This window comes from Mizuhopecten yessoensis, unplaced genomic scaffold (assembly GCF_002113885.1).
Source record: "Mizuhopecten yessoensis strain PY_sf001 unplaced genomic scaffold, ASM211388v2 scaffold9253, whole genome shotgun sequence".
In the NCBI taxonomy this organism is placed as follows: domain Eukaryota; kingdom Metazoa; phylum Mollusca; class Bivalvia; order Pectinida; family Pectinidae; genus Mizuhopecten; species Mizuhopecten yessoensis.
Genome location: NW_018407955.1, coordinates 1,032,320 through 1,057,983, shown reverse-complemented (window position 1 = coordinate 1,057,983; position 25,664 = coordinate 1,032,320). Strand labels below are relative to the sequence as shown.

Below are 25,664 nucleotides of genomic sequence, written 5' to 3'. Positions count from 1 at the left end.
AGGTAAATGTAACCGACCCCTCACAACACCCATACTTGATTCTCCTACTCTACCAAGTCCAGAGAGCCATAATGACTCAAGGTAAATAAAACCGACCCCTCACAACACCCATTCTTGACTCTCCTACTCTACCGAGTATAGAGAGCCAGTGAATGACTCAAGGTAAATGTAACCGACCCCTCACAACATCCATACTTGATTCTCCTACTTTACCAAGTATAGAGAGCCAGTGAATGACTCAAGGTAAATAAAACCGACCCCTCACCGATCCATCACAACACCCATACTTGACTCTCCTACTCTACCAAGTCTAGAGAGCCAGTGAATGACTCAAGGTAAATATAACCGACCCCTCACAACACCCATACTTGATTCTCCTACTCTACCAAGTCCAGAGAGCCATAATGACTCAAGGTAAATAAAACCGACCCCTCAAAACACCCATTCGTGACTCACCTACTCTACCGAGTATAGAGAGCCAGTGAATGACTCAAGGTAAATAAAACCGACCCCTCACCGATCCATCACAACACCCATACTTGACTCTCCTACTCTACCGATTATAGAGAGCCAGTGAATGACTCAAGGTAAATGTAACAGACCCCTCACAACATCCATACTTGATTCTCCTACTTTACCAAGTATAGAGAGCCAGTGAATGACTCAAGGTAAATATAACCGACCCCTCACAACACCCATACTTGATTCCCCTACTCTACCAAGTCCAGAGAGCCATAATGACTCAAGGTAAATAAAACCGACCCCTCTCCGATCCATCACAACACCCATACTTGACTCTCCTACTCTACCGAGTAAAGAGAGCCAGTGAATGACTCAAGGTAAATGTAACAGACCCCTCACAACATCCATACTTGATTCTCCTACTCTACCGAGTATAGAGAGCCAGTGAATGACTCAAGGTTAATGTAACCGACCCCTCACAACACCCATACTTGATTCCCCTACTCTACCAAGTCCAGAGAGCCATAATGACTCAAGGTAAATAAAACCGACCCCTCACAACACCCATACTTGAATCTCCTACTCTACCAAGTATAGAGAGCCAGTGAATGACTCAAGGTAAATATAACCGACCCCTCACAACACCCATACTTGATTCTCCTACTCTACCAAGTCTAGAGAGCCATAATGACTCCAAGTAGATAAAACTGACCCCTCATCAATGATACTTGCCACTTCTACCCTACCCAGTACAGTGAGCCAATGAAATACTTCAGTCAGTATAAGCGACCACTCACTGCCAATTCTCGTCCTACCAATCGCATCTATCCACAAAGTATATGGAACCTGTGAATGATTCTATGTAAATCAGAGGTGTGACTGATCTCTTGGTTTTCAAATGCCCATATTTATAATGAAGTCCTCAACCTTTATATATACAAATTTCTTACTAAGTGCAGGAAACACCTCAGTGACCATTTTTAGCTCACCTGGCTCGAAGGCTGGAACGACTTCTTCTGAAGAACTGTAGGACCTAGGGTCATGATATTTGGTCAGTAGGTACCTGGGATGGAGTGCTATAAAGTTTCCTCATTAAAATGACCTTGACAAACTTTCAAGGTCACAGCGGTCAAATATGTTAAAAATTTCGAACAACAATATCCTAAGAACCATTTGAACTAGTCATGATACTTGGGTATGTTATGTAGACCAGCAGTTCAATTATTTTTCTCAGTTACAGTTATGAGGTCAAAGGTCAACTTTAAATGCTAGTCGAGGGTCAAATGTCAGCTTTGGATAAAATCTTTAACAATCTCCTTCTCAAGTTCCATTAGGCCTAGGGTCATGATATTTAGCCAGTAGGTACCTGGGATGGAGTGCTATAAAGTTTCCTCATTAAAATTACATTGACCTACTTTCAAGGTCACAGGGGTCAAATATGTTAAAAACTTCAAACAACAATATCCTAAGAACCATTTGGACTAGTCATGATACTTAGGTATGTTATGTAGACCAGCTGTGTGAATTGTTTTCTTCATTACAGTAATGAGGTCAAAGGTCAACTTTAAGTGCAAATCGGGATTCAAAGGTCAATATGGGTTAAAAGCTTTAAAATTAAAATTTTAAGTTTCAAACAGCAATATCTTCAGAACCGTTTAAGAGATGTTAAAATGACTTGTGTTCTAGTTACCAAATTTGGTCGTAAGTTATCTATATGTCAGTTGCATGTAACAAAAGAAACAGGTGAGCGATACAGGCCCTCTGGGCCTCTTGTTTTATGCTTACATCCCTTCTCATGTCCCTGCATTAACAAGAACAGATAATTAGTTTATGACCTTACGAACGGTAATAGCATACATAGGGTTAAAGTTCATCATACAGGACTTCCTCACCTTAAATGCTTCCTTTTGAGTGTTTAGTAGGTCAGAACATCAAAGGACCAGGTCACCATTACTAAAAATAGAAAACCAATTTCTGCATCTTGGGTCAATAAGGGCTTCCAGGCCATAGTACTTGCTTGGTATCTCTTTTCAAGTAAAATTCAAAAGTCAAGGTCTGGTTTCAGCCTTTTTCATAATTTCATTTTTCTTATAGAAAGTATTTTAAAAAGTTAATATATGGCCTTTTTGCCTGTAAGCCCATATTCATCTTTGTTACTATGGATGAACAGTTTATTTTTATGCGCCCGTCAAATTTGACGGGAGTATTATAGTATGGCGTTGTCCGGCCGGGTTGGGTTGACTATATATAGCTGCACTGATTTTTGGGACATTTGAGTCCTGAATTCAAACTCATGCTTTTCCTTGTGGGACTTGCAAACTTTTTGAGAACACTTTTGGTTTGTTGGTGTTTTACGTCCTATTAACAGCTATGGTCATTTAAAGATGTGCCAGGTTTTGGTGGTGGAGGAAAGCCGGAGAAAAACCACCGACCTACAGCCAGTACCTGGCGACTACCCCATGTAGGTCTCAAATCCGCTACCCAGTGGTGGAGGGCTAGTGGTAGCAGAATGTCAGACACCTTAACCACTTTGCCACCATGGTTCCCTTTTTTTGAGAGTACACTTTATATCTAAATAATGGGACTCATCATAATTTTGAAAAAGGACTCCGGATTATTTATCTGAAAAACTTCTACTAAAAACACAATCATGTCGAGATAAAGTATACAAATGGCAGCAGCACAAATAAATGAATATGAAACTTCAGGAAATACATTAATCATAGCTACAGTCATTGAAAGTTGACCACTATACCATAACTGGTATATTGGATATACAAAAATTAGCTAACAAAATGTATTTAAAATTTCACTAAAGTCACCAAAATAAACAATAGAATGCTGATTATCCAAAGCAAGATAATTTGAACTTTGAACTTTGAATTATGATTCTCTCCCCTCCACTCCTCTCTCTGTTGTCCAGTTATCTAAAATGACCATTTATCTGAATGACCATTTGTTCGAATCATTTAATATTTCTCCTGTTGAAACTGCTTTCTACTATAATAATCGTTACGTATACATATAATTGGTCGAGGTTTACCTTGAGTCTGTTATAGCTAGACCCATGTAGTAGAGAATTGCTTCATAATTGCCAGATGGAGCAGAAGCCTTCTTTATTGGAAATTTTTAAAACAATTTCACCTGCACCTCTGTTGAATTTGATTTTCAAATTTGTTTGATGAAAGGAAGCATGTAGTTTATGTTCATGTATTTAATCAAGGAAATATTTTTATTTATAATCAACAACAGTGTATCAATAAATATCATCAAATAGACTGTTAACTAATTCACCCCTGAAGACACATTTGAACTCTTCCAATACAAAAGTTGGAATACAGATGTAGTTCATTATAGAATTTCAGGGGTGATGCTAACCCTGGTGTTTGGCAAGCACTGATGATTGGTTGGGAAGCTATCTGTGCTAAAAACACTCCATTACACAGCATTAATTAAGTACATAAGCTTGGTATCATTCGACGCTGATTTCACACTAATCCTATCACACCGATATTCATTATGGGATAATTAAGCCTGCTGTCATTCATTTGGTACTAAATATTCAATTCTTCTCTCATACAACTATCCAGACATGTTCAAGTAATACCAAGCTTTGTTAGTCTAGCAATACTTTGATATGAAATTGATATCTGACACTTTCAGTATCATTGAAATTGAAACTAAAGCATATACATTGATGAATAATTTCACCAGCCAAATATATTTAGGTCTAGAAGTCTTCTGTTAGTGCTTGTGAAAACTTTCCATATTTACTATGAAAGGATTAGTCAAACTAGTGAACATTTATAAAACCACTTGCAGTCTAGTAGTATAAGTATGAATTGTACACTACCGTCACTGGATTTAACATAAACATTGCCAGGTAAAAGATATATTAAGGTTTACTGAAATGCAAGTTTTAAGTGTATGGGAAAATAATTTGAAATTGTTCCTTATTGCGTTACAGAGCTGGTGAAAAATGATGTGATTGAGTTCAGATAAGAAGATAAAGGACTTAACATTGAAAACCTATAATGGATCACGCATGCAATCAGCTTGTTATTGTCTGTAGTGGGTTGGACCCGATACACGTCACATTCTGTATATAATATACAGTAGAGATGTAAATAAATGTGACCGGTCCTGCTTACCAAAACATCTGAAAATACGATATTTAATTTGAAATGTGGTCGTTATATTCTGCAACAAGATATTTCAGCACAAGTTGCACGTCTTCCTTGTCTTCTTCTAGAATGTTGTGTCCTGTATGAGTGTTTTTTTGGTGTTTTTTTTTCTTGGTGGGGGTTGTTGTTTATATATTTATCAATATGATAGGCATTGTCGTTACGGTAATTGATTTCGGTGACATTTAGAAAAAGTCTATGAAATTCCACAGGAGCTCCCCACACTTGACCAGGAAGCTGTCGATCTTGATCGAGGAGGACGACACGACTTCTGAGGCTGAGGTCCCAAGATCACCTCTACATGCTCCATGTGGCTTGACCAACGGTCAACTCAGGGACAGTCCACAAAAGAGACACAAGCGAGTGGACCCGACACAAGGCAATAAAAGGTTAGTACTTAATACCCTGGATTGTTGAATGTCAAGGACAGTCTAAAATATTCGTCTTTTTTTCCCCTGTTTTGCTGTTTCTTTGTTCTATTCTTTATTTTTGGCAGTGTCTTCCTAGGCACTTCAAGCTGGTCAGTGGTCAGAATAATATGTGACCAGGCTGAGTGTATTGCTGCCATGTCCAGATTCTGACCATTTCATTGGGATAGCACTAAAAACCGATTTAACCCCTAAATACCAAGAAACCGCAGCATTTTCAACATAAGATTAACTTGTTCTACAACATTTTGTACATTTGTTTTGTAGAAGAACTACTAGGGTGGATTGTGAATTCAGGTATTTTCAGAAAATGTATTCCTGCGAATCTCGGCAATATTATACTGTATACCAATTAGGAAACCCTTGCCCAGTCCCACTTTCACCTTTTATTAAACAAAATCCAATTACCCATCAGTGTTAATTTTGCCCTTTAAATGTAATGAATATGTACAGTATGGTGTGTACAGTGTATTTATATTTGCTATCCTGATTACTTCGGGCAAAAAAAGGTGCAGGGATAATCCTGGAGGGGGCCATTGTCCCCTCAAAACTGAAATTGACCTCTCGATGTTCCAATTTTCTTTTAATTTTACATATGGCCCCTCTTAACTTTGATATTGACTAAAAAGTGATGAAATGGCCCACAATTTTCAAATTCCAAGATTTCCCCTGAAATTGAAAGTTGAACTGCCGTAAAAATTTCCCAGTGTAGAGTATATACCATTATTAATATAATGAATTAATTTTCTCAGGAAAAATTTGTATTAAGTCCATTGCAAGAAGTAGCATTAATGTTTTAATTTATACAATATGCTATTTGCTTTGTTTAGGGTGAAAACAAAACGGGTATGTGTGTCAGAAGGAGGGCTGTGTGGGAGTCCAACCAAGGTCCATCCAACCGTAGCCATAGTGCACCACAACAGTCCATCTCAGGTAAGTTACCACCCAAAGTGCACTATCAACTTAGATAAGTATAACTACCCATAATGCACTACAGCAGTCAAACGGAGATAAGTAAATGCCCAAAGTGCACCATAGCAGTCCAAAAGTATGTCACAGCCCAAAGTGCACCATAGCAGTCCAAAAGAAAGTCACATTCCATAATGCATCAAAGCAGTCCAATTTTTTGTAAGTCACTTTCTATAGTGCACAATAGCAGTTCGACTCCTGTAATTCATATTCCATAGTGCACCATAACAGTCCAAAAGTAAGTCACATTCCATAGTGCACCATAGCAGTCCAAAAGTAATGGAGGCTCTCACCCTTACGTCGACTAACATAATCGTTCCATTTTGGCTTTAAATTCTTGGGGAATTTTACCCCCAATCTCTTAAATAGATTATTACTTCACTTTATCTGTAGCAGTTTTCTCGTGGTAAATTTAACAGATATATTCTCTGGGGTGGCTATGAGTCTAGTCACTTCTCTGGATTCCTCCAGAGTCTAGTGACTACTCTTGCCTTCTTCGGAGTCTAGCGTTTCCAATTCATAGTCTTTTATAGCTTCTCCATGGATATTAGGAGTCTAGTCGCTTCTCTGGAGTCTTTCAGAGTCTAGCTGCTTCTCTTGTTTTCTTTGGAGTCTAGCTCGCATTCTTTATCAAGCTTCTCTGTGACTTCGCAGAGTATAGCTTCCTTTAAAATCTTTTGAAAAGAATTTGTTACTATTAGTAGGTTTGTTATAGAGTGAGTAGCCCCTGATACGCCAAATATTTGCAGTAGGTTTTAGTACTTGTTCTTTGCTTGCACATACAAATCTGTGTCTTAACTCAAATAAAAAACAGGCTAACTCTTTCATTGTGTGAAATTATTTATAAATGACATGTTAAACAATATCATCATGAAGATTTGTATCATTTGGACACATCTTATGGAATTTTGATAGAATTTTCCCCATAGAAAATAGCACTTGAATCACTTCAGCTATGAGGATTAAACTGAAGCTTTAGTGTTGCCTGTTCAAGATTGCAAAGGGGAATAACTCGTCCTTTGTTCCATCTATAGGAACAAATTGATTTGTAATAATCAGATGAGAGCAGACAGGCTAATGGAATTCCTCATTGGAACGGCAATCCATATCCTTGATCTGTGCCCGTCTTGATCAAGCTAAGTGTTGCTGTCAGAAGAGATTCTTTATTAAATGGAGCTTTCAGGACTGACTTTCATTTTAATGTCACATAGACTGTGTGTAACAAAATCAGTGTCTTGGAAGCAGAGGGTATTATGTTATGCTGTATGTCCGTCTGTCAGTCTGTTAACTTTCTTGTGAGTACAACTTGTCGCATTTTTCTACCGAATGTTATGATTATTTTTGTCACAGGTTTCACATAAAGACCAACATCGTAAAACAGGTATTCTCTGCCAATTTCTACAAGAGCTATGGCCATTTGCAACAAAGACTGTTTTCCCCTTTGGCAGTACACTTTCTTTTGAGCACAACTCATGTCCCATAGTTTTTCACCCTAGTTTATAACTCTCCACACAAAGTGGTATGGATTGCTCTCTGGGTAATTCTCAAACAACATTCCATTCCTGTGGCAGTGAATACATCTATAGCATGCACCAACATAAATATTTCATAACATTTGTAATCATTCCACGTCTCATTAAACTACACATATGCATGTTTCTACAGACATGCATTCCCCTTCCTGTTTCACATTCCTATGTTCACCAATGTTTTTCTGGTTTATGATTATGCTCCAGTTCAGGTGCTCTTGTTTTTTTAGGTCACCTGAGCTTTGCTCAAGTGACCTATTCTGATCGATTTCCGTCCGTCGTCGACCATCGTGCGTTAACTTTTTACATTTTCGATTTTTTCTCAAGAACCAGTGAATTGAATTTTTCCAAACTTGGTCAAAATCATCCTTGGTAGATGAGGCTACAAATTGTAAAATTGGGATACCTACCCCAACCCCAGGGGCCTGGGCGGGGCCCCAAAGGAAAATTAACCAATATTTCAAAAATCTTCTTCTCCAGACCCAAAGGTACTACAGACAATTTCTCTGCATGGATGGAAAGATCATCAGCGGCTTTTATTTAAATTGTAAATTTCAGTAACCCCGGGCCATCCGTTCTCCCTTGGGGAGGGGGTAAAGTTTACTATAGTTTATATAGGGAAATAACACTTTTGGCTATATTTTGTTCATTATTAGTAGGAAACTATTCTTACTTGGTGAAAATCACCTTGGAGAAAGTTGGTATCAAATTGTAAAATTGGGATTGCTGCTACAACCCAAGGGGCCAGGGCGGGGCCCCAAAGGGAAAATTAACCAATATTTCAAAAGTCTTCTTCTCCAGATTCAGAGGTACTACAGTCAATTCTCTGCATGTATAAAAAAGATCATCAGGGGCTTTATTTAAATTGTAAATTTCAGTATTCCCGGGCCATCTGTTCTCCTTTGGGGACGGGGTAAAATTTACTATAGTTGATATTCAGGAATAACACTTTTGGGTATATTTTGTCCATTTTCAGCAGGAAATTATTCAAACTTTGTTGGAATGATTATGATGCCAGATGACAATTAGATGGTATGAGAAAATAAGATCCTGCCCCATCCCCAGGGGCTGGAGGGGTGGGGCCCAAATAGGGATTATGGTTAAAAGCTAAAAAAAATCTTCATCAGACTCAGTTACCTTAATTACCTTAATTGTAAATTTCATTATCCCCCATGTCATCTGATCTCGAGAGAGGATTTAATTTTTAATAGCGAAATATTTTTTTGAATAGGTTTTAAAGTTCTTATCCTTTAGTGACATGACAAGTATTGTATTTCACTTTGTTTACATGTTGTTTCCCACATTTTGTACATCTCAACAATGAAATTGAGCTACTAGTACCTATAATATAACTCAGGTGACCGCTAAGGCCCTTGGGCCTCTTGTTTTAATTGTTAACGATATCAGTTCTTCATTTAAAGTAAGACCTCAATATGATGCCCCTCGCTTCCTTTGCTATCTCACTTACTGTCAATATATTTCATGGTCTTTTTCCTAAGAATTCCTTTCTACATTTCCCTCAATCTATCGTCAAACTTCTTTATAATGTCCCAACTTCTTGACAAATGGTGGCAGTATAAAGTTTTTTTTCTGTATATCCAAAAGTAAAAATACAAATATATTTTGTCACATTCAATTTTATTTTTTAAATTGAAATACAAATATCAGGCAAATGTATGTATACATAGATCCTGGATACAGATGTTTCATATCTATGTTTTAAGTTTTATAATTAAATATGTCTCATGCCTTGCGTGACAGAGTAGACAGTTGCCTTGAGTAAGTAGTGCATTTGTAACATGAACTCCATATCTGTCTCCAGAGTGGTGACAGTTTTAACTGATCAGATGTCAAAATTGAATAAAAGTAATGATTAAAATGAAAAACTGCAAGCTCTTTATGGTTTATCATTGTCATAATGTAAGCTATTACAAATTACATATTGAAAAATGACATTTTACTACATGTACCACAGTACGTATGAAGTAACATCCATTATCAGTAATATTTTCCAGAATAACAATGTGTAAAGATCAGGTGATTCAGTTATCTTATCTGGCTTAAAGTGCTTGTGTCCTTTGTCTGTCATAAAAAAAAAATCATCAAACAACTTCTTAAAAAACGCTACCATTGGTTATAAAATTATGATATTTGACATGTAATATGCTGGAGTGAATAGCAATCTGAAAATTACCTTCACTTACATTCATGGTCAGTAGTTTCAAATCGTTAAAAATTTTAAATGACTTATTCTAAATGTTCATTTGGCCATGGTAGAATTTTGCTTCAAAAGTGTTTAAATAAATTACAACTTGTAACATTCAAGGTCTCAGGGGTAAAATGTGTTATAAACGATGAGGCCTGGCGGTAATGATATTGATTTTTAGTTTGTTCAATGGGATGAGGGGCTGTGATGTGTATTTTAATTACGAGACATATATATATTATCAAAATCTTCCATGCTGCTTAATAGGAAGATGGCCTTCAACTTTTTCCAACATATTGTTAATCTTGATTTACATTCAATATTTAGAGATTGAATGTGCTTTAAAATTCAAAAAACTTCTTCTAAAGAACTACAATGCCTAGAATATTGATATATGGGCTTAGTAAATTCACTGGATCATGGGTTCGAGACCTACGTTGGGCAGGTACTCGGGTGTAAGTCAGTGTTTTTTATCTGGGAACTCCAGCTTTCCTCCACCTCCAAAACCTGGCACAACCATAGTTGTTAATAGGACGTAAAACACAAACAAACCGAAATTCAATTCAAGGGTTCCATCTGAAATACTTTGGAACAAACAACATATGCTACCATTTGTCCAGCCTCGTTAAAGCAGTTTTAAAAGGAAAATGGGACCTCGAAATACTGTGGTGTTAAGTGAAGCAACAGCATTGTATCGGGGTATAAAGAAATTTCATCGTAATGTAGAATAATCTCCATTGAGTACGGACATCTGCTGGGATCTGTCACACCTCATCATCCCTCAACTTGTTTGTGTTGGGTCAGATTGAACTCAGACCTAGACCAATTAGGAGCCAGACTCAAGTTTTTGTTGACTTTGATGGACAGGCAATAATTCAGGCAAAAAACGATGGTGACTGTCAGCATCTAAAAACTATGGACCAAGACTTGTGAACTATTGGACATTTAACACTTGGAAAATGAGAAATATATTTGAACATTTCACAAGCTTATTATATCCTGTAAATTGCACTGTACGGGTATTGAAGTTTATCAACCCAGCCTACAAGCCAGCTGATGTAATCTGTCCATCAGCAGGGGAGATAATGAGCTTTATAATCATAGCAGTATAAACATACCAAGCAGCATTATCCCACCTCTGTATATAGACTATTAGTAAACTGTTACGGAACTACGATGTCTGTAGATCAACCAGCTTTTACTTATAGCTTTCTCATGTGAAGGTTCAATTTCAGTGTTAAATTGAAAAAAACTTTTTTAAGCTCAAGGGTATAGATTGAGGTTTGATCAAAGCCCTGGAGTGATAAAAAAAGGCTATACCCAGGCACCAAGAATCCAATGGAATTTTAAAGGTGGAACATTTTACTAAAATATTTCATACAATAATGAACATGAATGTGACACATTTTATGATTCAATCAACTAAGCTTCAATGATTCATCCTCGATGGGCAAGGGGAGGTAACACCTATATATTGCATAAAGCTTTTGGGAACTTGAGTGTATTTCATTAGAAAGAGGCTTTCTTACTATTATAAAAACCAATCTGGTCAGCAAATCTGAAATAAATAAGAGAATTCTGTGATAAAGGCTCTGTTTGACTTTTTGTTTTTACCTTATTCACCCCTAAAAATTCATAATGGACCATTTCCCCGTTTGAATTGGTAGAGTTCAAATGTATCTTCGGGAGTGAATGAGTTAAAGGGGATATCATTATTTGGACAAGATGTGTAATCAGACAGTGAAGATATGATGTACGCCTATCAGGGCCCTAAGTAGTGTGCTATAGTACAAGTGCATAAGGAAATTTGACATGAAAAGAAAGCATATTAAGACCATGTATCAATGTGTGCCAGATACAATGTTATTTTCAAAACCTTCGTTTTAAACTAGGCGTTGAAAAAAACTTTGTTTTAAACTATATGAAGAAAAAGGAGGGATGCTAACTGCTTTACTTGGAAAGGAACCTTGTTTTAGACTTGAAGGATGCTCCTGCTGCTAGCATCCTATCCCTAATCCAATCAGTCATCTATACGCTATTTAAAAAAACACCAGATCCTATCTTTGTAGTTTTTCCAATTACTGGAAGTAAACAAATTAGATCAGGGAAACAGAGTTCCATTGGATTTAGTTCACAGAGATATCTCAAATGTGATTGGACAGAACTTGGAGGCTGAGTTGATGTGTAGTATTACATAATACCAGGATGTGTAATGCTGCTGGAATTGGTGTTCTGTCTATGTACATATATTCCCCTTATCTTTGATATATGAGATATATGGGCTCTGCTGAACTCTAAAGTAATACTCCCGGATCTCCTCCCTGGCTGGAATTACCGCCTGCTTTACCAGGAATTATTACAAAGAATTGATGATAAAATTCAGTTCTCGATGTCAATGAGTCACGACTAATGTAATGTTGTACAGTGAAACCTGTCTAAAGTAACCACCTTCATATGGAACTCCTTGTTTAATACAACCAAGCTAGGATTGAGGAAAATAATTTTAATTTCAATTGTTCTTGATTTTCGTACATAACAATTATTCTTTGTGAAGAATATTACAGATATATATTCCTGCTATGACTGCTGATCAAAGACATATGAGAATTGAGAAATTTCAAGTGTGCTTCTCTTTGAGCCCTATAATTGACATCTCTGTAGTTTATGTAAATAGTTAGTGATAATAAGGAACATGCATGTAAAAAGATTATGACACAATTATAAATATTAGTTCAAATAAAGAAAAATAGTAAAAATGTAGATGTTAAATAACCTGAATAGATATTTAAGACATTTTCCTAAATCAGAAATCTTCTTACCTTGAATTTGTTTCAGTTTATGATTTTTCTAAAATATGTCTTTTTGTAAAATTTTGGGGGATATAAATGTAGTTTTTCACTTGTATCCTCTAGTGATTATGCAGTTTTATATGAATATGAAACAAGAGACAAATTATGTTGATATTTGCTTTCAATATTTGATCTGATCACTAATATTGTATTGAATTTCATAGCAATATATTCCTTCAATCAATTCAAAAACAAGGAAAAGGAAAAGGAAAAGAAAAATTAAATCATCTTTTTCTCTAACGCTCTATGCTGTTTTGTGTGTCTGATCTGTCTCATAACTCAAGTGCTGAATGGTTGAGTGAATTAATGAAGGTATATTGAGACATCTCTGTTTGATTTCTAAAACAGAAATAGATATTCTGGGGCACTTGTTTGCGAAATTTTTATACGAAAACTTCCAGGTTATGTTTATCTTTGGTACACATGTTAAAGCTGTAAGCATGGCCTCGTCATTAGTTAAGATTTAACTTTGAGGGTAAATGGCAGTGTAGCATTCATCACTGAGCTGTCCTCCCACTACCAGGCCATCAGACATTAAATCTGCATCCAATTACCTGACGATTTACTACAGCCTGTAATGTTGGCTCACCCTGTACACGAGTGCCCTATGGCAGGCCCATCATGATTCACTCAGGTGTAGCTGAGGTACTAATCTACCTTTATACAGCCCTATACAGATTTATGGTTTGTTTCCTTCAAATACTGTCGGTTGAGATATCACTAGTTTGAAATAAAAAAAAATAGAAATTGTATAAAAATAGTCTATAAAATAAAAACATTTAATTTAATTGATGATGTAATTTGTTTTTGGTATCACAGTGCTGGATTTGTTAGCTTAACAGAATGAGGAAAATTTACAGGTGAAACACTTACATAAATGAGTGTTAAAGCTGACAATGCTTTATTTACCTGGGATTTAGATACCTGTGTAATTATAGAAATGCATAAAATCTGTCCAAGTTCCCCCTCCCCATTTCCTTTCCAACCCCTTAGAACCAAACTGTCCTATTAAGACCTCTTGATTGATTCACCCAGACAGCCCCATATTCCCCATCTTCAATGCCCTTGTCCAAACTACTTGACCCCTTGACCCCTGCCCCCAAAATTCAGCCCCTATAGCATAGACATAGATATGCCTGTCAAAAAGTTTAGAGATTCATTCTGTACTGGCACACACATAAACTTTCTGGCATGTATATATACTAAGCTGTACAGTCTGGTACATCTCAATACACTGTGCAGTAGGGGGAAGTGAGGTCCTTGTTAAACTAGTGTTGGCAATGAACTGGAACCAACAGGGTCTACTTGTTCTACTTTCTGTTTACCATTGAGAGTCATCAGTGTGTGTCTGATACACACAACCTAAACTCTGACTGTACATGTACAGTTTGTCTGGTGGGTTAACCAAAACTCTCTTGGTGTGAGGTATATATACCCATGTATACAGCGAAAGTTTTTTATCTTTACTGCTCGAAATGTTTGTATGATAGTGTGTAGATTAATGATACGGAATATTGTAGAATTAAAATTCTGTCTATGAAGACTCGTGCAGCTGGATGCACAACCGAGATAATTAGCATGACATAATTACCACGGAAGCTATAATGTCAATAAGTGGAATGATGTGTGCCAGTTGGATTTTCTTTGTGGAGGATTTGGGTCTGTTACACACTGCTGTTATTACTAATGTGCTGTTGTTCTGATTCTCAACATTTCCAGTCTTTTCCCCAGCAAGTTATAAATTGGCTGACAGTGTGTGTGTAGCACGTTTTGTGATTGATCTTCATACAACTTCATTGCTCTGTTTTTGTAGGGAAGCTCCAGTAATCAGCGACTCAAACTTTCACTAGTCTCTCCAGAGAGGGAAGTCTGCTGGCAGGATAAGGAGAAAGGTAATGTTATCATTTACAGTCAATGAGGCCAAAAACAGATTTATGTGTGTTTCAGGTAACATGACTGAAAAAATAGTAGGTCAATTGGGGTTATTTTAATTCTATTTCATTTATTTTCATTTCTTTTTGAGGGCTAATTTAAGAAATTACAAAATTCACCAAACATATCTTTAGGTCTTTTAAATAATAATGTTGGATTTGAATTTGGTTTTGATACCTATATAGTTGCCTTGTTTGTTTGTTTGTCCATCGATTTGTTTGCATCTGATGGACAAGTTATCCAAACACTGGATGTAGTGAATTTGAGAAAGATAAAATTGTTCGGGTCGGAGGTAGAAAGTAGAGTTGGTCTGGGTACCTGAAACATAAATACTTTAGTTTTTGGCCTGAGCAACTTTCAACGACAAAGCTATGGAACTTGTTCGTATTCATTATTAATTATTTTTTTAAGGAAGTACATGTTATTTAAGTTTATGAAGTTTTCCTCCATGTGCAGTGTATAGATATTTACTACTTAATGGAAATTGGTTTCTTCTTTCTTTATGAAGATATTTATAAATTCTCAATCTTTTATCACCCAGAGAGTGCTGCATTAATATTCATTATGCAACAGTAAAAAATGTTTCCATCACTTAGTTACTGTAATAGTCCGTAAGAACTGCACCCATGTCATATTTTTGACGTATCACCTTATGTAATACCGCCCATGCATTGGGACATCAGCATTATGACAATAATGGGATGTTTTTGATTACCAGATGTTTATAGTTAAGATACTTACTATAAAAACTTGTTATCAGAAAAAACACGAATACTTCCATACATTCTTATGATAAAGAGGATCTTGAATTTATTTATATTTATAGAAGCTTTTTTCTGTACAAATTTTTCCTGTAATTTAGCAGTCTCAAAAGCTTGTCAGTTTTGCTGGGAATGGATCCCGGAGTTGGCTAGAGTTTTGATAGACCGACTACCATAAAGTTTTTGAAGAGAAAAAAAAATCCTGCTGCTTTTTCCCACTAGGTTGTCTCCCCCTAGTTTGAAACTTAGACCATTCGGACATCCAAGTGATCAAATTAATTACAGTCTAAAAAAAAATCTGAATGACAGGGGCCAATCTAGGCCTGTTGAAGTTGCACTGTATACAGAGTTTGAATTAGAGGTGGCTGTGAAACCTATCAACATCAAAGTGCAGTGAATATCCTTGTGTATAGTACATATGTACCAGGCAATACCAAGTATATCCAAATTACTACCTTGTTTATGTGGTTAGTAGAGCATATGTATAATGATGTAACAGGAGTGTATAATGCCTGGTTAGGAATCTATTAGGAATGATGGGGTTGTCGAAGTATGACATTGAGGAACAGTCAATCAGAAGGGTTGGGGTAGGGTACTAGACCAGAATCTTTATGCAAATGGTTTTGTTATGACTACTTGGAAATTCTGCCAGAGGCTTTATCCAGATTATATGGAATTTAAATTTAACTATTCATTACATATCAATTTTTCAGTTTTTAACCAATGGAACACATTCCTTAATAAACTCACAGAGAGATAGCAAGTTTGTGTATGCTGTAATTCGTAAGGGAGACTTCTGTTTGTCGGTGTGGAACTATCTTATTTCTACATCTCACATGGAAAATGTCTGGTGTCAGTTTTAAATGTTTCAAAAATGTTTAAACCTAGTAATTTATGAAGCATACTTCACAGTTATTGATTTAGTAGCAATTGTATTTCACTTACAATAGACACTTCAGCCCAGTGACAAGGTTTGAAGTGTTGCTGAGCTTTCCATGTCTATGATTGATGAGCAACAAGAAGGGAGAAGTAAATTCTGATTGCTATGGATTAGAAAAAAATATTTGGCTGCATTTCCTGAAGGTTAAGAAACCTGTGGCTATCTTAAATAAACTGGAAGTAGGCTTTTCCTATCTATATAAGCCTTTTGGAATGTTTGTTCAACTTCAGGTTTTATCTCAAAGTGCAGTCATTTCATGGTTAATTACATTTTATAGGAAAAACACCTTTTTTTTAGAACATAAACATGATATTTTAGAAATGATTTCCTATGTTCAGTGTAAAAATGTATGGAGAAAGAAGTTGATGTAATTTTAGAAGGACTCAGAATATTTATTTAGTCAATACACAGTGAGAGTTCCATTCTTTATACAGTTGTGACAGTTTTCAAGTGCACATAGCATTAGGGTTGCCTTCTAGATGCGCACTAGAGGGAATTTCCCTTTAGTTCAGTGGTAAGGTGTCCAACAAGCCATCCTCACTGGGGTTGTGGGTTTGATCTCAGTAGAAGCTACCACACTACTTGCTTTTCTGTTACAAATGGTGTCCGTGGCTGTCCGTGGCCCTCCCTGGGGTGACAATGAGTTAGACCCTGGATTGTTGTGGTGTTTGAGGGTGAACACATTTAAGGGGAGAAGTGTCCCTCAGTGGGCACACAACTATCTTTCCTGTTACACAGCACAGCATTCATATCGTGCTGGTTTTGAACTTTTAATATTGAAAACAAAACTGTTTTTAGGTGCCTTTGCCTGATCTGTCACCTGCAAAGGCAACAGTTAGGGATGACTTTGTCCATTATTATGCAACTTGGTTCTCAGAGTTCAGGTTTCTTTCAAGACAAACTTGTAAAGGACAGTTATGATATTTTGATGAATCTTTCTCTGTATCTTTCCTATCTAAAAGTCCCTCACTCAGTTTTGATGCTTTGCCAAATTTGTGCATGTCTAATACATCTACTGTAATATGATCGGTTGATGGTTACTGGATGATGCTCTTTAAGGAAATATCAGATTTCGATAAAACTTGAAACTTAAATGATACTTTCTTTCGACCAGATTAATGCATATTTAATATGGTTGGGATATGAACAATAATATAACAGCGACTCCATTGAATTTTCATTTCTGCTTTGCGGATTAATTGCAAGCAGCCATCACTCCTTTGCACACATGACACGTCCACTTATGAGGAACTCTGGTAAACATAATTGTAACATTCGTCAAATGGCAAACTTATGTTTAAAAATGTCTGTAAAATCTATGTATCTATTATAGAGTTGTTTTATATTGCCTTCATTCATATAAATGTTATTAATTTCAATCCTAGTCGGCTGTCTATGACCTCTGGGTTTGTCTCGTCTCAGATGTGCAAGTATATTGAGAAGCAGTAACTTCAGTTTTCTGGGCCGCAGTGCCCAGGTGGTTAATGCGTCTGACATTCTGCTACCACTAGCCCTCCACTACTTGGTCGCAGGTTTAAGACCTAACCTACGTGGGCAGTCGCCAGGTACTGGCTGTATGTCGTTGGTTTTTCTCCTGGAACTCTGACTTTCCTCCACCACAGAAACCTGGCACGTCCTTAAATGACCCTAGCTGTTAATAGGACTTAAAACACAAACAAACCAAACCAAACTGAAGCAATATCAAATGGCTGTAATTTTTTGGTAGTATTGTCAATATTGGGGTTGAACCCTCCTTAAAGGTTTTCCATTTACAAATGTCTACCAGCAACTTACATATCTATATTAGTTTGCAAAGTCACATTCTCCTACTTGCAACTCTCTTTCATCTACTCGCAACTGACTAAATTGCCTATTTACAGCTCGACTCTTGACAAAAATTAACTCCAAAAAAACAAAAGAAGGAAAGATACTTGATTATGATCTCAAAAACCAATGACTTCGTTTTATTCTGCGATCACTAGTGCTACTGATTTTGTCAGTAATCGAGACTATTTCTATGTTAAAAAAAACAACTGAGGGTGATGTATTATGGAGACACCAGTGCCATATATCTACACCAGAAATAACAGCAGCCACTTTTGTTTATTAGTTTGTTTAGCCTGTAGGTGATACTGTGCTGGTAGATATGTAGGTTTGTTTAAAAGTCTGTAGATAAACACCCTGGTCAGTTTGTGGTCAGGTGCTGAGAACAGACATGGACCATTCACCGCAACCCGAAGGTGGTTATCTTACTGGTGAAAGTGCTCCTACCGGACAATGGTGTCCACATGTTGAGAAGTTTGAACAACACTCTAATGATGTTTACTTTCCCTCAGACTGGGCCAGTTCTTCACTCAGGTGTATGAACTAAGTTTCACTAGCTTATGAAACATTTTAGTAAAACTTGTATTTGTGATATTTTTACGAATATTAATTTCTAAAATATTTAAGTATATTGTCCTCTGGGACTCAGAAAGATCTTGGTGAGGACAATTAGGATAAAATCTTGTTTGTTTATAATTGGGATGAAAACGTCAAATTGGAATATTTGACTTAATTTGTCAGTAAGCTGACACAGTGAATGCAACTAGATTAGACTGGTAAAGTCAAAGAACTTACCCAAGCTGCTCATGTTTACATTAACATCGCAACACATCTATAACTGATCAGAATGTGTTTGGCAGCCATATGTTAAATAAATCCCCCCAGAATGTTGTAAAAAATATTTAATGTAAATGTTATATAACATTTCGACCATTGTTTAACATTTTTTTTTTTTTTCGCTTTGAGTTTGAGGGCATTTTTCCTGGTATAAAAATTCATAAAGGTCAGAAACTGGTACACATAATTTTCATCTCCCAGTTCCAGCATTTTTGATCATGATATCCAGGGTGGGTTTAATGTGATATGTTTTATCACAACACCCAGGAATAGGGAAATGAGTCTTCTGGAGAAAAGGTTTCTGGTGTTCTGCTGTTTGTGAAAATGAGTAAAAATTAATATTTTACATGGTGACAGGCGGATGTGGTCAAGTAGATAGCACAATGGCCTTTCATGCAGACATGCATACAGCCGGGGTTTGAACACTTCCCACCCTCCACACCACCATCCCTCCCCTAAAGTTGTAGCATGAAATACTCAGTGAAGTGTTATTCTCCTGTCCACACAACTCCAACAACCCAATTTGAGTATAAAATGGGCTGGGGTGAGTGTTGCAGTGTCTGTGCTGTAGCATTCAAGTAAGGTAGCACTATAAAACAGATGCCCTTGAAGCATGGTCCCAGTGCACCAGAACATGCATGTATACACACATGTGGAGGTATTAGCCAGGTGGCCTAGGGTTTATTAGTTAGCACCTGATAAGGCAGCTCCTACAAAATCCTTAAAAATTGTGTTGATTGTACATTTATGTGTTTTAGAGTAGCTTATTGTAGCTAGATAGGGTACTATGTCAAAAGTTGTACATTAACTTATAGGATATATATTACTGATAAATGAAATATTAAAACTGTTTTTGTACAATTCTATTTCTGCAAAAAAGCTATCTTTTTGTTGAAAGTCTCACATTGGTTGTTCCTTCTACTTATAAACATATAAAGGTTGCTTTGAACATTTCTGGTAATTGTGCTCTAATAAAAACACAATTGGCAATACAAATGCTTTATTGTCCCTATCTAGTATTATTTATTTGTGCCATCCTGATTATGTTGGACCTTCATAGAAGTTTTGTTGTAGATATTTTGTATATTCCTGCTCTGTTCTACCCTCGATCCACAGGATGAATGTCAGACGTCACAACAAATTAAGATATAGTTGTAATGCATTTAGTTACAATGGAGTGCCTTGTAAGTGAATTAGTCTGGTGCATTTTAGCCGGACATCGTGTAAATGAAGTGACAAGTTTTGGAGCAAGTAGTCTATAGATATCACACACTCGATCTCCGGTATCTTATTGGACATGACAGAGTATCTAGTCTGCGATGCCCTCTTGAGGAGTCTGATCTGACACACAGTATGTCTTGCAGAGCTAAATGTACTGTTGTATCTGTCCAGAAATGTTGTTCAGCAATCCTTGGTCAGTTTCCCAGTCAACTTGAAGAACTGTGCTGTTGATGTAGATATGGATATTGTAATGCGCAGAAAGTGTGAATCGGCTGGTACAACATTCAAAGTATATTAGGTAACAGCGACCTGTAAAGTAGGTTGACTTTTTGCTTTCAGCGGATCCAAAGGATACAAGTAAGGGCCTTGCTTTAGCTCCAGGTAGTTTTCAATAGAAGTGGTCTCTTTATACAGGTGGTCTCTTAACACTGAAGGTCTCTTAACACAGGTGGTTTCTGAAGTAGGTTTGACTGTATTATAAAGCAGGTAGTGATTTAAAGACAGTACTTTGTTATAATGAAAAATATTCAAGTCAAAGCAATATTTTTTTACATTAATAAAGATGAAATAAATGAATTATAACCATTATTATAGCATCATTTAATGTTTTTCCTATTTTCCTATTATTCTGAAATGTCTACAACACCTTCTTTAACTTTCAAAACAGAAAGCGTTCTTTAACTTTCAAGAAAATAGAAAGGTTCCTATGTAGGTTTCACCAACATATGGTCTTCATTAGGGACGGTAGTGCATTACCTTGTTATGAGGTTCCTCTGCAAGTCTTGCCATTATTTATATGAACTCAAGCATGTGTTTTGTTTGAACGGTCTGTACTCGAGGGCTGTAGATTTTGGTTACCAGTGGAGATATACAATTGGTCTAAATTACAGTCTGAAGAAAGGTCACACTCATTACCAATTTCTTTCATTCTTCCTAATCGTTTTATTATTTTTGCTCTCATCCATCAGCTGACTTCCTGTATTTATGATATGTTGTAAAGTTCACACNTTTGAGCCAGCCCTACCCCCAAGGGCTGTAGGGTGGGGCTCAAGGGAGTCAGTGTGCTAAAATTTCTTCATTTTCCTTGTTTAGAATCAGAGGTGCTAGTTTCAAATCCTTTTTAGTCTGAAATCTGTATGCTTGATATTGAATAAGGTGGTTTTATTGTTTTTTGTCACTTTGAATAATATTTCTGTTCATGTTAAAAACGAAATCAACTCTCTGTATAAATATATCAGGTGACCGTTAAGGCCCATGGGCCTCTTGTTATTTATACTTTCTACCTCCACCTCTTCCTTAATCCTCTCCCAGAGTGCATTCTTCATTCTTATTACCTTTCCATTCCCAACCCATAATGTTCTACTTTCACTATTTCCCTCCCCAAACCCTCCTCTCCAAATTCATTTCTCCAATTTGTAGTATGTGAAATATTTTCTCAGCGTTTTTTGTCCATGGAGGCAGTGTTCACCATGCAATTCTCGCACTGTTGAGTGTGAAGTAGAAAATCATTGCAATGTGCAGTTTGATTGAAAGTTATTTTAAATGATCCTTAACATTTTACTTGTCGTGGCAACCTTACTGATAATTAGAATCAAAAGCTTCTATAAATATTGATGGTTTTCAGTGAATCTCAGTGAACGCTCAGGCCAACAGTTCAAATATGAGTGGAATCCATGCATATTTTATTAGAATCCCTTCCCTACCCTTCCTCTCGTAATTCATTTCTTCAATTTCCTTCCTCATTCCTTCCTTATCTCCTTCCCTTCCTCCCCCTACCTATCATATTTGTTGCTTCCTGCAGGGATGAAAATACTGCTTGGTAATGATAGTAGTTGCATTCACACATGAAAATGTACATGAGAAATTGTGCATGTAGATTTATATCTGCTGTATCATATGATACCTCACCACTGTCTGTGCTTGCAATGCTCTCAAATTATGCATGAGAAGTGATTAGAAAGGAATTCAGCATCGTAAAGACCTTAATTAATAACATACAACTAAATGTACATATTATATTATATTCAGGTAGTCTTTGTGATGCATTAATGGTTGTCAAATTTCTTGTTCCATTTTAGAAATTGATGTAGATAAACAATTGTATCAATATTGACATAGATACTAGCAGAGTATATGGATGTTTTTCAGACTTGTGGAATCTTGTTTTGATGTAACAATATATAATGCTCCCAATTTTTTTGTGATAATATAAACTATCACTATTTTCTGTCTGTTTGCAGATGTAAAACCACTCATACAAACAAACAATTAATGTCTGTGTGTCGACTACTGTATCACACATATCGTTACCATACACCATACTGCACCAGTATATTTTGAAACATCCCCTATGAACAGACCCTTAATTGGTCTGTTGTACTACTATATGCCAGAAACTTTCGCCAAGTAAGATTTTTGCCCTTCACCGTTTTCGAGCAGTGTTGATTTCGCCCTCTATGTATATTATGTGTTGTACTTATATTCACCGTCATGATAAGTTTGCACTCATTACGGACAGCTATGAAGGTAAAAATTAAACTGCAGCGAAATTTACCCAGCATACAGTATTTGAGACTACAACTTGTGTATGAAGTTGATGATGGCCATGTGTATGCTACTTTATCAGGTGTGTGACCTGTACAATAACAAACTAGTACTGCTATATTAAGAAATTCACCATGTATAATTTAAATGAGCAACTTAATTTTCCCTCTTCTTCAAAAAGAAAATATGATCAGCCAGTGAATTTGATTGAACTGGTATCAGTATTGAAAACTTGATTTTATAAGGTTTCTATGTGATTGTAATGTTGCCTGTTCACGGAGGGTTGAACACTTCTGTATCGCCCTTCATGTACTAATGATGCATCCCAGGATCTCGACTCCCCAGTGGTAGTGGTGTCTATCAGTGTGTGCTGTCCGGTTTGTACATTCTAACAAGACTATGGTTCTACTGTTTAGATGTTTGTAACAGACCAACTGCAGGCTCCATGTGTACTGTTGTACAAAGCTAAATATCTTCTCTCATTAAGATTTCACCTCAATTTTTGTTAGGATTAATGATGTCTTTTGTTTTGGTGTTTTTAAGTTCACCTATATGAAAAGAGCAGAGGGAAATGGGAATGGGAAATGGGGTAAACATTAAAAATCCTACTTCTTTGTTACTGCCAAAGGGATTTTAACCAAATTTGGCCTGGAACATCCTTGGGCCAAAGGTAACTCTATGTTGTATAAATTGAGGGTGTTGCCATCCTGGTAGCAGAGGGGGAAACATTGAGTCCTATTGAGGAAAAAAAGAGGTAATCTTTTAATTCTTTTCATCATTCTTGATGTACTTATTTCCCCTATACCAAAACACTAAATAACATTGCTAAATTACACCATTTAAATTTCAAATTAATTTGTTATATATCCATACTGTTACTTTGGGAACTTTGTCTTTGATCATACCATGGAAACAGTGGATCTCCCAACTGTATGACCAATCTTGCTACCAGTTTTAGCCCAGGGGTCTTGCCCCACCCCTGGAGAGTCATAACATGTTAATTTTTTCCCAACCTGATGATCATATTATATAAATATCACATTCATGAGAGGGCGGTATTGCATATTTTCACCCCAAGGAAGCATTGTCGCCGAGGTCAACAATGTTTTCCGAGGGGCAAAAATATGCAATATCGCCCTCTCATGAATGTGATTTTTATTTTATTATACCGAGTAACATGTTTAGGTGTTTCACCACTTCACCATTTTTAAAGGTCGACCAACGTTTCAGAAAAGTTTTCACTGGGATGAACCAGGGGCGCATACATTCAGCGCATGTAACAATTTTTGGAATAACACCCTGGCACTGGGACGAACCGTGCACGCATACGTTTGGCGCATGTGATATTTTTTGGAATAACACCGTCTTCTTTATCTTTGTAAAACGAGCAAGTAACATTGAAAATGTTCACATCTTTCTCAACCAATCAGATTACGAGATTTTAACAGAAGGTATAATAAACACTTATATAGATCTTGCCCAAAGCTTTCAAAGCATACTTGCACTTTATTGGGACATGACAATCAACTGTTGTATAAGGGAAGAGTGTAGCTCCCCTGACAGGAGAAGTTGAGATAACAAACAAAAAAACAGACGAGTGATACTTGCCCCTTGGGCCTCTTGTTTCTGCTTTACCTTCTATGTAATTCCAGGTGTTGAAAATCAAAATCAAACAAACTTTCAATGAGGCCTGCATGCATGCAGAAAAAGGTTATTTCCTGCAACAAAAAGTCGGACATGATGTTGAAATGGAGCTAAATTAATAAAACTAGTTAGATATCATAGCATGATTATAGAACTCCCGTAACTAAAGTGACCTATTTGTGTTACTGTCATACAAGGATAATTCCTACAAGAAAACAGTGTGTGTTTGTAATGGTAACAGTTTTAGTGAGATAGATAGTATAGAGAACATTTTTGGTGGTCGGGTTGCTTTCACCAAAAGGGCCGGGCTTCGATTCCCCAATCGGACGTGAATAGGTATGGGGTCACCTGCCCGACCAAATGGACCAAAAGACCCCCGCAGGCTAACATCTGGCCAAACAAGAGTGATTAATATAAGTTGTAAAAACTGTTTCGTAGTTGATGTAAAATAAATAAAGTTTATATTTAGAGAACAAGTACTATTAGTCAGAAGTGTCTCATACTCTCATGTCATGATGTTCTCAAGGTCTAAATTTTAGTGAAACTTTGTGAACTCCCAGTCCCTTTAGTTCTTGCCCTTTGTTTTTACAAAGAAGATAGAATAGTGTTTTAAACTTCCTCCGTCTCTTAATTCTGGATATGATAACTTAACTAAAAATTATGAATTCAGCCAAACTTTGGGGGTCAACGGATCACAGTGGTTTAGGGATCTGACGGGGCCACCAGTTCACAGAGGCCAAGTGGTTTAGGGGTCTGACAGTTTACGATCATTCGCATCCACCACAGGGGACAGGTGACAGATCCTGGTCGCAGGTTGTTGTTTTTTCTTCGGGCACTCGGGCTTTCCTCCATCATGCCCTTAAATAACTATAGCTGTTAATGCGACTTAAAACACAAGCAAAACAAACCAAACTTAGGTTATGCTTGCATTATGGCAGTACTGGAACTATGTAAGGATTTGAACAGAATCTGTGCATATCTAATTAAGCTATGTGTACCTGGTACTTTCATAGGTGTCAGTCTCTGAAACTGACAATCAAGATCTCCATCATTCTGTTTCTCAAATGAGGGATAAAGTATTTGAAATATTTTCTCAGCGTTTTTTGTCCATGAAGGTAGTGTTCACCATGCAGCAAATCTCGCACTGTTGAGTGTGAAGTAGAAAATCATTGCAATGTGCAGTTTGAATATTATTTTAAATGATTCATAAAATTTGACACGTACTGGCATCCTTTTTTATACGCCCGTCGAAGACGGGGACGTATTATGTTATCACGTGAGCGGGCGGGCGGGTGGTCGGGCAAACGATGTCCGCTCGATATCTCGAGTAATTA

At 36.8% G+C, this 25,664-nt stretch overlaps 1 protein-coding gene across 3 annotated transcripts in view; it reads left to right on the top strand.

The window, feature by feature from the left end:
- Positions 1-25,664, top strand: part of LOC110457623 (lymphoid-restricted membrane protein-like) — a 223,182-nt gene that overhangs the window by 100,729 nt on the left and 96,789 nt on the right. For all 3 annotated transcript variants that reach the window (XM_021508980.1, XM_021508978.1, XM_021508979.1), the window contains 3 exons: positions 4,859-5,035; positions 5,905-6,007; positions 14,441-14,519. In XM_021508980.1, the coding sequence (XP_021364655.1) occupies positions 4,859-5,035; positions 5,905-6,007; positions 14,441-14,519 (359 nt within the window). The remainder of the gene's footprint in view (positions 1-4,858; positions 5,036-5,904; positions 6,008-14,440; positions 14,520-25,664) is intronic.